This window comes from Protomyctophum parallelum, assembly GCF_964188405.1.
Source record: "Protomyctophum parallelum genome assembly, chromosome: 12".
Classification (NCBI taxonomy): Eukaryota; Metazoa; Chordata; class Actinopteri; order Myctophiformes; family Myctophidae; genus Protomyctophum; species Protomyctophum parallelum.
In genome coordinates this window covers 17,506,166-17,520,242 of record NC_139712.1, presented here as the reverse complement: position 1 = coordinate 17,520,242, position 14,077 = coordinate 17,506,166, and the positions used below count along the sequence as shown (strand labels likewise).

General features: G+C 42.4%; 2 protein-coding genes across 2 annotated transcripts in view; both read left to right on the top strand.

Moving 5' to 3' along the window:
- Positions 1-6,484: 6,484 nt before the first annotated feature.
- Positions 6,485-6,716, top strand: LOC310867904 (NADH dehydrogenase [ubiquinone] 1 alpha subcomplex subunit 1-like; the record flags this gene model as incomplete). Its single annotated transcript, XM_083778074.1, has 1 exon — positions 6,485-6,716. One exon carries the CDS (start codon positions 6,485-6,487, stop codon positions 6,695-6,697), a length of 213 nt encoding a protein of 70 aa, XP_083634200.1. The 3' UTR covers positions 6,698-6,716.
- A 5,315-nt stretch (positions 6,717-12,031) lies between these two features.
- Positions 12,032-14,077, top strand: part of LOC310867544 (kinesin-1 heavy chain-like) — a gene marked incomplete at both ends in the record, with an annotated part of 35,184 nt that continues 33,138 nt past the window's right edge. Inside the window, one exon of the mRNA XM_083777658.1 lies at positions 12,032-12,160. Coding sequence (XP_083633784.1) covers positions 12,032-12,160 — 129 coding nt within the window. The remainder of the gene's footprint in view (positions 12,161-14,077) is intronic.

Here is a 14,077-nt window from a genome sequence, read left to right as displayed (position 1 = left end):
CGTGGGTTTTTATCCCAGACTCTAATCCAGCTGGTATAATTTAACAGGGTCATGTTAGCATGCTTTAAAACGCTTCCAACACACGTACACTCATGGGTATTAGAGCAGGGTATCTGCAGCATCAGGTCCAGTCTGTGGATTTGTGCCTGAGATGAGAACCCAATGCAACACAGTCAAGAAGAATGCAGCAAAATGAAGGGAGTTGTTGCACAGGTTGGTTTCTGGGAGGGATGTTATGGCATGGATCATTGATCAGTATACACAGTATACACTTTTTTTTAAACCTTGAGCAAAGACGACACATGCAGTTATATTTCAAGATCTCTTCCCAATCGTAGTAGTACTCACTGTAGATGATTAAATGACAGCCTCCAAAGAGAAATAAAATCTTAAGACCTGCCCGGAGAGGTAAAATAGCAAATGAAAAACACACCTGGATAGTGCAAATGCTTCCTATACGCTACGTCCGCCCATTCCAGACTGATAATATTATTTTGAGCTTGACCGTGATTGTGACATGTGACCATGACCTTTTACCTTACAAACCCAAAAGTTATCCATATCTTCGGGGCAGCCCTACTGATCATTCCCACAGAGTTGAGTGAAAATCCGGCCATTTGTTGTCAATTCCCGACCTTGACTGTCAATGTGACCTTGACCTGTGACCTTTTCGATTCCAAATGTATATCGTCTCCTCTGGGCAGCCTACTGATCATTCCCTCTTAGTTTCATGAAAGTCCGGCCATTTCTTTCCCAGTTATTTTCCCACCAGGCAGATGGACAGGACCACTTAGCAGCTACTACTACGCCACATATTTCTGTATTGGTCAACAGTTGGCCTGCCTGGTCAGCCACCCATATTGTGGTCTGTTATAACTTGGGTTCATGCTCAGTGACATTTGGAAACAAATCTGGATTATTTTGTTTACGTATGTGTTGGAAGAGAAAAAGGTCTCAATGCATATCATGTAGACCTGGGTTGAATCACATTGGCAGATCATTTTTTAGCATTTTTAGCAATCTGCTTGGATTTGGAGGGCCTTATAGCTGCATCAGGACTATTCAGATATTGTCAGGTGAGCCGTCAGTCATGGAATAGTGTCCTTAAGTGACTACTGAATATTAAGCAATTTACTGTGAGGGTGTTACTGTTATTTATTGATTTGTGTGGTAAATGGCATATGATTTACTGTAATACAAATTATGCTAAAATGTATGTGCCAATACAGTTGGACCCAAGTCTTGTATTTAACGCACGGTTAAAGGGAGAGCACTGCATACGCCCTGACACCGTGAGCCAAAAGATGTATTTTTTATTATATATTATTTTTATTTCATTTTTTAGCAACTCAAATGTATCCTTGTTCCCTGTCGAGGTTTTAAGTTCTCTGACTGCTGAAATCTGATATTTAGTAGAAAACTATTATACAAATGTTATTGTGGATAGACAAGTACTATACTGTATGTATTTGATTTGTAAAAACCAAGGAACTGGAATACATTTTTTTAAAACACTGTTAAGAGAGTAAGGGTATTTTTTTGTGTCTTTGTTTACGGTATGTTTCAGACTGATCTGTACTGTATTTGGAGGGAGATGGATAGACGAGGCCTTGGAGCACTCAATTCCTTTATGTCTGAAATAATTAATGAACAAAGTGTTCCCCCTTTTTTTTTTAAACAAATGTTTTATTGTGAAAAGCTTTACGTGTCCTCTCTGCATTCAGACACATGCATCATGAATAATTCATAAAGAAACAACATTTGCACATGCATTTAGTGTTTGTTTGATTTTGGTCACACAGCGTGGAATAATAGCATTGTTATCGTCTGTGGCATGGTGATGGCCAGTGGTTGGAGACAGTGGGCAGAGCAGACACAGTTGGCAGCAGTCATTGGCGAGCCCCTTTCTGTATTGTGCATTGTGTTCTTATTGTGTTCTAACGTGTCACATCATGCGCTGCAGAGAGGTCAGTGCAGTCATGCCCTCCGTGGTGTTGTGTTACCAGGCGTGCTGTGGTTGCGATCAGCAACACCTAGGCACAACAATGCACAACAACTGTTGTTGTTACAATGTTATTAGAAAACGCCGTCCCCTTCCTTCGTCATCCCAGGTTCCGACTGAGTTATGTTCAGAAAAACCTGTGTCATTTTCTAAATGGAGAGCACTGATAAGCTATCGCTATATATAACACAATAAATAGTATGCTCTCTACCGCTTCATCCATCGCAAGCGTCTTATCAGAACAGCATATAGACTTTCCCCTTTGTCTGACAAGAGTTCTTATAATATAAATATTTGACAATTTACAGTCAGGTCAAAGAGACAGTCCACATAGTCCTGTGTTGTTCTGTGTTATCACAAACAAGTAGACTAGTGTGATAAAGACTTGGGTTTGCGTGGCAATAAAATGGTATTGCACTGAAATGGTATAGACTAGAGAGAATGAAAGAAAAAAGTTCAAAGACCTCTGTCATGCTTTGGTTGATTTACATATTGTTTGTTTGTTAGATTGATAACCATAGCTGATCTTTATCAGCTACAAGTTGGTGTCAGAGCTACAGCTAATCAAAGCTAGCTGTTTAGCAGCTTCCCTTTAAGATGTAAATGTGATGAAACCGGCCTCAATCAATGAACAAAGACTGTTTTGGGGTTCCACTTTTTCTTTTTTTCCCCCATGTTGCACTGATGTTGCCACTTGCCAACTCACTTCACCCCCTGGTGGATTTGTTTTGCAACTTCTGCAGTAGTCCACTAATACAGAACAGGATAGCATACACGTTTTCAGAGTGGGGGCCACAGCCAGTACAGGGGACTCAATTGGAATGCATGGGAAAATTGAATAAAATAAATAATAAAATCAGTTCATAATTGTTAATTTATGCCAGGTTATCCATGTTGAACCTACCCCAATGCATACCCTACCCCAATGCATTGTGAAGCAACCAGTTGTGAGATGGTAGATCTGCTATTTTCAGTGCACAACACTGCCGTAGGAAAGAGTATAAATTCGCAGATCACTGGAACAGAAAAGTCAGTATCTGGTTAGATTATTTTGCAGTGTTGAATATTTAACGAGTGGAATTTAAATGAGCCCAGTACTCTTATGAAGATTTCATGTGTTTTAAAATATAGTAGTGTAATACATTCCCCTCGTTGTATTTGTTAAATGGCTGCTGCTTGACTGATAACCCAGTGTCTTATCCTTTCCAATGTTGGAAGTGATGATTCATTTTTATTTTTAAAAACATTAATTGAAAAAAAGGTTGCTCTCTCACAATAATATATCGAAACACAAATGCTATAGCATCATCAATTACAGGACAAGAAGTACAAAAATATGGAGATTAGTAGGGTATGCAATTATCGAAAGTGTCAAAACAGGAGGGGGCAATTATAGATACGTTGAATCAAGTTCTGCATTGCCATTTAAACTAAGAACATAATGGTATGGGTTGTGTACCAATGCCCTATACCGAAAGGTATTACAAAACACAGGTCTCTTATATCAATTCTGTTGATGATAATATGTATAAATCATGTGTCCGGATATTGCCATTAAATATCTAGTATTGTAGATACTAGGTAGAATTGTAGTTCTGCCTGCACTCTGAATACTGTGTTCTGTAAACGGTCACTATGAATTGCTTCTCCTTGGTCTGCCAGCATTCAGAAACTGTTGAGGGAAGGACTTGCCTTTTTCTTTCACTTTAAATGGGAAGGGGGGAGGGGGGGGGAGGGGGTAAATTGTTAATTTTGAGTAGAACAACCTCAAAGAGTCGCTTCTTCTACCCTCAAAGACCGTTGCTTAGCAACCAACATCCACGATGCCAAGACCAGGTCCTGCCTGCCCTTGGGTTTCTTTTTTTTTTCCTTTTTTCTACAGACACACACACAAACACACACACACACACACACACACACACACAGACACACACACGCGCACACACACACAGAAACACAGACACTGCTGGACTTATTTCTCTCTTCCATCTGTCTAGCCTCGGGAACCCAGGTGTTTAGGTTTACTATCTGTCTTATACACGCACGCGCACGCGCGCGCGCACGCGCGCGCACACACACACACACACACACACACACACACACACACACACACACACACACACACACACACACACACAGTCACTGACCGGAAAATATATGTTTTGCAAACTGTATTGAAGGTGGATTTCTTCTGCTTGTTATTGATCTGACATTTACATGTCTCTTTAGGTTAGCCTGGCTAATAAGCCAGACTCGAATCACACGGCTGATTCGGTCTGGTTATATTATCCAGGCAATCTTTGGGTCTCCTCCCTTCCTCTCGTTTCCCTATTTATATTATCTCTCTCCTTGTAAGCTAGTTTTATATCATTCTCTCACTTTTTTTGAGGGGTGCTAGCCCCTCCTAACCTATGCACAGCTTTGTGTGTAGCACGGAATGTGATGATTTGATCGGCTGATGTGTGATGATGTGGTGATAATAGCGACCCTGACTTCATTTTTATGTTAATAAAGGAAATATATTATATTTGACCTCTACATCAGTCCCACCTGCTGAGAGCAAGAGTAACCATGGCAACCGCTGTGCAAACCCCCCCCCCCCCCCCCCCCCCCCCCCCCGCCCCCCCCCCCCCCCGCCCCCCAACTAGTATGTAAAGGCTGGTACTTCCTATTTATATGTTGCTGCACTGCTCATGTTGAAGCACAAAATATCCAACTTGACTTCTGACTATTCTAATTGTTTGTATAGTGTGCACTCGTGGACCTCTGTACATATACTGTAATGTGAATTCTGAAGCATATTTATGTCGTAATCTAGAGAATCTGCCTAGTATAGGGATTGTGTATATATATATTTATATTTTCTATCCATCTTCCGAGGACAATATTCTGTTTCAGAGAGTTGGCTGCGGGGGCGGGGTCGTACATGGAAGTAGCAGTGCTTCTGAATTCTCACTGCAGTAAGGCATGATATGAGGTGTGTGTGTGTGTGTGTGTGTGTGTGTGTGTGTGTGTGTGTGTGTGTGTGTGTGTGTGTGTGTGTGTGTGTGTGTGTGTGTGTGTGTGTGTGTGTGTGTGTGTGTGTGTGTGTGTGTGTGTGTGTGTGTGTGTGTGAGAATGTGAACATTTGAATAAGTGTGTGTGTCTGTAATGCCATTTCTATGGAATAAAGATGTATACATTACACTAAGAGTCCAGTATATTCATCTGTTAATGTCTTTTAATACTGTGTAACTATCACTCAATACTATATACAATACTAATACACCAGGGCTGGGCAGGTGATCTCAGGTGGGCGGTGGCCTGAATGATGGACCAGGGCTGAGCGGGTGTTGTCTGGAGGCCGGGACGGGAGGCCGGGACGCGGCAGGACAGGCGACCTCTGGAGGACGGCCAGGACGATGGCCTAGGCAGAGCTGGCAACGTCAGGGGGACGGCCTGGAGGCCGAGACGAGGTCGGCAAGATGTCATCTGGAGGGCGGCCTGGAGGCCGAGACGAGGCAGCAGTGGTGTCGTCGGGGTCGACCGGGAGGCTGAGAAGAGGCAGAGGTGTTGTAGTGGAGTACGGTGGGTGGTTTGGAAATTTTCACCAGTATGGGGTGTCGATCAGAACACAGACACAGGACTTGAAATCACAGCGTACTTTACTGGTAACACAGGGTACATGGGCATAACATTGGGTTCGTGTGTGTGGTCTAAAAACAGATTAATATCAACATCAATCACAGTACAAAATACATTTTTTCTATAACTAGACCAGTGCCTGGCTGTAGTAGAGCACCGAGTCAGTAACGATGGAAGTTGGAGATCCAATACCCGTTGTACCCGTGTGTGTCAGAGTACCTGTTCCACCCATCTGTCTGTGTCCCTTTTATGCCCATATATGGAAATGTCTGTATCTGTCTCTCTGTGTCCCTTTATTCCTATATATGGAGTTCTGTGTCAGGCATGCCCAAATATAAGTATAAGTAATCTCAATGTGACGTCATGGAATCTACAGGTGAGGGGACTTAGGCTCATTAGGTCCACTGGCAGAGCCTAACCAGAGCCTTTTGTGGTGTTTCTGGACAACCGTGACCGACTCGAAACCGGGCACTGCAGTGCACTCAACTGTGGTGGTGGTGGTGTGGAACGTGTGTCAAATTTGAAGTTGTGGGGCGAACAGTTCGCCATGCAGTTACGTGGATTACAGACACACACACGTACAGAGACGTGGTGCATTTATACAGTAGTAGGATTGGAAATACTGAAAATGGGTCTGGGCCAATCCTAATGTGAGGTTGGAACTAACTGTGACGTCACCACCACTATAAAAGATGTTGACGGACCACCTTTTTTCATTGAAGTCTGAAGATTGTGCGTTCACTGTTGGATGACTGCCACCACTCACGTTCAGGATATTTGATATTTTCTTAGCTCTATTGCCGATCAAAATAGAACCTCTTGGGGTATCTGATCACAGACGACGGTTACGCTGAAAGTATGTGGTATGAGATATTGCCTGCATTTGGCATCATGACCGTGTGTCTGATCCTTCCCGGCATTGCAACGGCACAGATCCACAAATTCACCAACGGGGGGAAGGAAAAGAGGATCGCACGAGTTAACTGGCAGTGGTATTTGATGGAGAGAGATAAACGGGTGTCAGGAACAGGTGTATACCATCAGTCTAAGGGACTTGAAAATATCCACTAAGATCGACTTCCACGATTACAATACTATTATGAGAGTACACAAGGTAACAATCCTACTATAAATGTGCCACGTCTCTGTGTGCGTGCGTGCGTACGTACGGTTGTAATACACGTAACTCAAGAACCGTTTGACCCACCGACCTCACATTCGACTCCACACACCCTCAGGGAGTGCAGTGCCAGGTATCGAGTCAGTCAGACCCACGGTTCTCCAGAACCACCACAAAAGGCTCTGGTCAAGCTCTGCCAGTTGGCCTAATGAGGCCAACTCCTTTCACCTGGGCCAGGCTTGGCCAGTGCCTCTGCCTCAGCCAATTGAGGCTCAACCAATCAGGCTCTGTCAGTGGGACCAATTGATTGCCAAGTACACTTTTCAGTTTGCAGTCTTCACGCAGGCACATACACAGATCTCCATGTGGGACACCGGCTGACAGTTAAAACAGGTGCTATGGCAATGTATATCATTAGGTTCCCAAGCATCGTTCCCAAGTACTGTAGGCCGGTGGCCGACTGCGACAGGCACGTACAAGTCTAGTCTTCATTAATGAGTCGAACATGGACTTCTGCATTTCTTGTGTGAAGTCGTTCTTTTTTGTAGGGTAGCCCTGGGTATTTCCATACAGCTCCCAGAGACTTGCCCCTGGCCCTGCCCAGAAGAACTACCAGATGACCCAGTATGGATACCCTGTATCTTGGCATGCCCATATACAATATGGGCATATTTGTTGGATCGGTGCTGGATAACTGGACATATACCTTCATACAGTAAATGGACATATTGGTCCGATTGGCGGTTCTGGACAACAGCATATCTGAACGACGGTGGCGGCCACCGCACTCCCACGAGTCCTTGCTGATGCATGCGTGCGCCTGAACTCTGAAGTCAGTCGATCCCATAATATGCACATGTCATGACCATATTATAATGATCATAGCAGACTGGATCTCGGGCTCCGGACAAGTGGATCTTCATATATACCTATGGGCATATTGGGTTTGTTTATGGTTATGTGATGTCAGAGGATGTGGCCATGGTCCTGCCTACAAAAGAATGAATATTATTGAAACTCTTGTATGGAGGTCTAGCACCAATTATTTTCAGATCAGGTCAGCAGCCAAATACATTCATTTTGGGGCCTTACGTGAAAAAGATCCACTGACCTAAATATCTGTAGAGACCTCGAGCTCTTACTGAACATACACTAGAAATAATCACTATTACAATATAGAGATAAAAACAACAACTTTGTTTCAGCTTCCATCCAAAGACGCACAACACCAGCATAGGGACAAACCTAAATGAAACGAATCATTCACTCTTTGGCTCCCTCTGCAGGTACAAAATATATAACCCGTTTTAGAGCATAGTAACCTGCCCTATTAAACTCGCATTATTGATTGATTGATTGAAATATTTATTAACAGTTTGCAGAATTACAGTACATTTCAAGCACAAACTCAATACAAAGACTGTTAACTGTGAGTGGACGACCCAATTAAGCATTACACTTGTTTACAACAGGGTCCACATTGTTCAATTCATCAAAACATTTAGAGACATACAAATAGACACTTCTATGTAGTTAAAGAACAGAACAGGAATTCATCGGAAGCAAAAAGGGAAAAGATACATATACAGTGAGGGGAAATGGGGGGGGGGGGGGGGGTGGGGGATTCAGATTTTACAGAGGCCAGTTTTGAATTGCAGCCATCCGTAGGTGCCCTTTGAGAGCGGTTTTGAAGGAGTCACATGTCTTAATGACTGTTGGTAGGGCGTTCCACATTTTGGTGGCATAGGAGCGAAAATAATTTAGTCCCTTGTTTGTGCCGAATCTGGGTTGTACATGGTTTGTTGCATTCCCTCTGGTGTTGTGGGTGTGGACTTTGTTTACATTAAGGAAGTATTTAGACAGGTACATGGGTATCTTGGGTGTATCGAATCTTGTGGACCAGACCCATTGCAAGATGCTGTACTCTGTCGTCGACCCTAAGCCATCCCAGCCTGTCAAAGTGGGCAGGGGTGAGGTGGGTTCGGGGGGTGAGGCCAAGTAGGAGCCTGACCAGTTTGTTTTGGGAGGTCTGGAGCCTTGTTTTAAGGGCCTTTGAGGTGCTGTGGTACCAAGAGGTGGATGCATAGTCAAAGAAACCTTGTACGAGGGCTCCATACTGTATCAACATCAATGCAGACAGTTTGCATGATTTAACCCAATGTTTGATTAGATACTCCTTAGTTATTAGTTGTAGAAATTGGAATTTAAGGTATTGCAATTTGCAACTCATGTGATTACATTCACAATTGTATGTGTAATATTCCTTAGCCTGTTAGCACAGACAGACAGACAGACAGACAGACTGTCACCGACAGTTTGTCTGTCTAGAGATACAGTTGATTTTTTTTTAAATTATTATTATTATACTTTGAACGCACACCCTACATTTTTTTTCAAATAGGCCGCCTCATGGTGGCGCTAGAACACAACACAACAGCCCTGAGAATTAAAGTAAGCCGGCCTGGCGGGGATCTGCTCTCCGCAGAGAGTAGTTTCCATTGTTGTCCCTTTCGTAGCCGAATGCGAACGAAAATAAAAGCCCTGGTACCGAGGAGAGGACGAAAATAAAAGTCCATGCCGGTACCGAGGAGAGGAGCAGCAGGGCATCGGGAGGAGGATCAGGACCTTGGACAGCGCCAGAGAAGTCAGCAGTTAAAAGTAGACTATATACTCAATTGTAGAACTATACTCCGTTACAAGTAAAAGTAGGCTACGGAATTCAAAATGTGTAAGTACAAATTTGCCATCATCATCATCATTTTGCCATCAAAATGTATCCTACTTAAATTACCAAAAGTACAATTAAAGTAGGCTACTCCATTGTAGAATTCAAGTTTTCTTTTGAAAATAGCATGGCGACGCATTGTGACTGAGTTTGTAGATCGGCTATTTTCAAATGGCCGAAATGTATAGCCTACTGAAATGAAATGTATACAAAATTAACCACATCAGCTTCATGATGTATAGGGCTGAAGTGGTTAATGTATGTTTTGTAATAATAATACAAATCTACAAAGTAACTATAGTATATAGTTGTAGAACTAATTTGACTTACAGCGCCACCAACAGGTGGATTTTTGAAAATGTCTCAAATCATGAAGGCAGTGTGCCTACATGGAATCTTTCACAGACTTTCATACTAGGCTGAGGAATATATTCGTGGATATACACGGCTTGGGCTATATTCGTGGATATACACGGCTCGCCCCACAGCGTGGATATCTCGCCCCAAAGCGGATATCTCGCCCCATGTTTATGTCATGTTTATTTTACCTTATTTCTCATATTAGAACATTTAGAATCAATTTGTTGTTTGTCAAAGGAGAACATTTAGAACCAGTTCTGTTGTTGTTGGTCAAATGAAAAGTATGCATGGATAATGAAAACTTTTAGTTATAGTAACTAAAGTTTTGAAATAATTGTAGTGGAGTAAAAGTAGCCTACAATCTTTGCCTCTGCAATGTAAAAGTAGGCCTACTGAAAATGTAAAATACTCCAGTAAAGGTACCTCTAAATTGTACTTAAGTAGACCTGAAGTAAATGTATAGCCTACTGCCCTACTTGGTTCCACACCTGGCCTTTGTGTTCACGCCCCCCTACATTCCTAGCAATCAGTATTCAGCCAATTACCTGTTTCTACTCACCTGCTGGCTGTTGCTCTAATTAGTTTGAGGCTATTTAAGTAAGTGAGCTTCAACATCTACATTTGTCAGTTTGTCGTCATAACTCCTGTTTTCTGTTCCCGTCTGAACATGGCCTTTGAAGCGGACTGCCAGTTTTTTGGATTTTGCCTTTTGCCTTGCCTTGTTTGCCTTTTTATGTGATACCATAGGTATCACATAAAAAGGCAAACAAGGCCTGCTATTTTCTGCATTTGAGTCTTTCTGAATACCCTGACATGCTATCTATATACTTGCTTGTGACTAGGCTATACTATAGGCCGTAGGTGTGGGAAATATTAACAGGTTACAAGTGTATCCAATCAATGGGTAACCACTGTCTGTGACAGTATGAACTTATAAGACCTGGTTAAAAGTGTAGCTTACTTTGCAAAGTTTGGGCCAGCTGGAAATTCAGCATTTGGGATACCCGTGGATATACACGCCTTGGATATATATATTTTTTTATCTTTCCTTTTTTTCCCCTTCGTCTGGAAGACAGTGCATTAGAGACTTGTAGCAGCATATAGTGACCTCTTGTGGTATGTCTCCTCTGATATGCATCTATTCTACTGTATATTTGATTCACTTTAATATGCAGAGCAGAGACCTGCCTCAAGAGCTCGCTATATAAATCAAAATTGCCACTAATAATCGTTGGTTTATTATTATAGCCTAAACAGTGCAGTTCTTAAAAGCACAAGTAAGGAGTGATGATGTTTGATGTCGGCCTCTCTTTTTTTTAAAGATTTATTTAATGATAATGCAAACGTCATCATTCAAAACAACGAATTACAGAATCATCTTTTTTTGTTAAACAAGACAAGACAAACTGAAAAAAGAAAACAAAAAACAGCATAAACAACCCCCCAACCCCAGTGATGTCATCCTCTTGTAGGCCGATAGCCCACATGATGAATTCGAGTTGTTGTTGTTATTTTAGGATTATTTTATAGCGTTTGCAAAGGTTTTGTTCCAATCCTGGATTCATGGCTGTAATTGTAAATGACAAAACTGCAGCACTATTATATTTTGAAGTCCACCAACCGGACGTCACATGCTTATATAGTAAAAGAGATTGACGAGTGCCTTCAGATTGACGGAACATTGATGTTCAGGGTAGGCCAGGCCTACTGGACAGTGAGTGGGCTCTCTCCTCTCGGCTCGGGGCGGGGTGCATTGGTGCAAGCAGCAACAACAGCAGGTGCAGTGGTGCACCGACCGACCTGACTTAATTCGTTTTAACATGTGTGCAGCAGCGTTGTACAAAAATGATCCGTTCGTTGCCTTTGTTTTAATAAAAACTGCGATTGTTTGCGCACAATCTTTAGCCCAATAACTAAAGTAATAGAACAGTAGCTGCTGCTGCCGTGCACAAACTGGGACAGAGACAGAGTCAGTCAGGGGTGCGGCTCCCCTCCCCTCCCCTCCCCTCACTGCCTCCCCTCGCACTGACCCATGACGCAGCGCTCTGCTCCGGTTTCTGTTCTTGTAACGTTATCTGTTCTCTCCTGTCTTGACAGCCAGGGATCCGGACGGTTCGGCACGGCAGCAGGGCTGACTCTCCATATTGCATCCCCATCCTCGCATCCTTAACGTCCAGCCATCATGCCCAGCGCGGAAGAGATGGCGGGCGCGGGCGAGTCGACCACCATCAAAGTGATATGTCGTTTCAGGCCACTGAACAGCATGGAGCTGGCCAGAAAAGACAAATACATCCCGAAGTTCAAAGGGGACGATTGTGTGCAGATAGGGGTAGGTTTATTATAACGCCTACCTATTTATAATTCACACCGTTGTGGTGGCTATAAGATAATAAAGTAGGACACTTTAATTTCAAAAGTTGTTTTGTAAGAATGATCTATTAAGTGTTTAGTTAAATTATAGTCTCTGTCTTAACTTCTAACTGTGTGTAGCCTATTTATCTCTTATCTTGACGTTGCACTTGCACTTCATGTAATAATTTGCATTGTGTGGGCAGTGTGGCTGAAATGATGTAGTTTGGTATGTTACCTTTTGAACGTTTAAATCAAAATGTTGAGTATTGTCATCAAATCAATATAAATCCAGTAAGATTGGGACATTAATAATAGGCCTGGCTAATGCTCCAAACAATAGCCCACCCATGGATTATTTGCTAGGCTATGTGATGCCCTTTTCGGCTGGTACGTTAAAATTGCCAACATGCTGTATAGGCCTACTAGGGAGGATGTGGCCTGCTCGCTCATCAATGGCAACTAGAGGATGTTTTAGCTCTATTTTGAATATCTGTGAACGATACCTCTCAAGAGAAAAGTACAGTTTTCCTCATACATCCTTCCCACAAACAAAAAACTAACGTATGTATGTACATGTATGTGTATGTATGTACATGTATACGTGTATGTATGTATGTATGCATGTATGTATGTATGTAAAAGGGGGGGCTTTTTTGTAAAATCCCTTTCAATCCCTATTCACTGGGGACTATGCAAGGCAGAGGCGTCCACCCCCCTGAGTCCAAGTTAGACTAGACCGCATACTGTATGTATTTGGTTAAAATGGGTAGGGTTTAAAAAAAAGGCAAGAGCTTGCTCTGGTGCACTGGCCTAAAAGTGGGTCCTTAAAAACTGCTAAAACTAGACTATACTGTATGTATGTATGTATGTATGTATGTATGTATGTATGTATGAAACTGAGCAATATGTTGTTTTGGATTTCCTCCAGAAAGGCCCCACCGAGATGAGATTGAGGAAGGACTTAATTTAGTTTGTGGTATATTGTACCTTGCCTGAAATGTTCTTTAATATGTAGCCTACTGTAGAGGCAATTAAGTAGAGTGAGCAGACCATCATAGCAGCACGCCAGCACACCTTGCAGAATAACAGCATCCTTGTCACACCATGCCTGCATAGCAATTCTGAATTCACCAACTTCATGGCCATGATATTTGGTGTGGTTTATAGTGATTTTCCCCTCGTTGCAAACAGGCTATATACAGTACATATGAAATGTAGACTGCAGTAGGCTATACTGCTTCAAATCAAAATAACCTGGTGTCCATGAGGACTACTTTGGGGAATAAGGTCTGATTCTAACTGGTTTATATAGGAGGGGGAAAAGCTGCAGTGGAATTTTAAAGGAGCCTGTATTTTAATGGTTTTGGTTCAGCTGTTTTTTCAAATGGAACTGTTGTCCTGACTCAGTGATACAGAAGACCAGTGTGATGACTCAGTCCGTGAGTAAGATGTATCTTAAATAGAACAGAATGAGTGAGGTAACTGCCTGGGTTCATCACCCAGCTCTTTGTGTAAGGAAATCACTTTTCACTAGAACTGATTAGTGATTAGCGTTGTCATTTCTCTCTGGCTTATCTCTGGCATCAAGTCATTACAGTGACTCTGAAGAAGGGCTGTGTAATATCATCCACCAATATTTCACTGTCTTGTGAAATTTCTATATAATGCCAAATTACCCATGCCTGATTGCACCAATTATGTTGTGTTCCCTCAGTCATAATGGTTGGCGCTTTATGAATTATTTATGAATTTTCTTTCTCCCTGGAAATAAAAACGTCTGGGTTTCCGAGGCTATATGAATTCCTACTCCCTGTGTTGACAAAGTTATAGTTAATACCTATACTAATCTATATGGGAAGCAGGCACTATTTCATTGGCTTTTATTCTGAAGTAC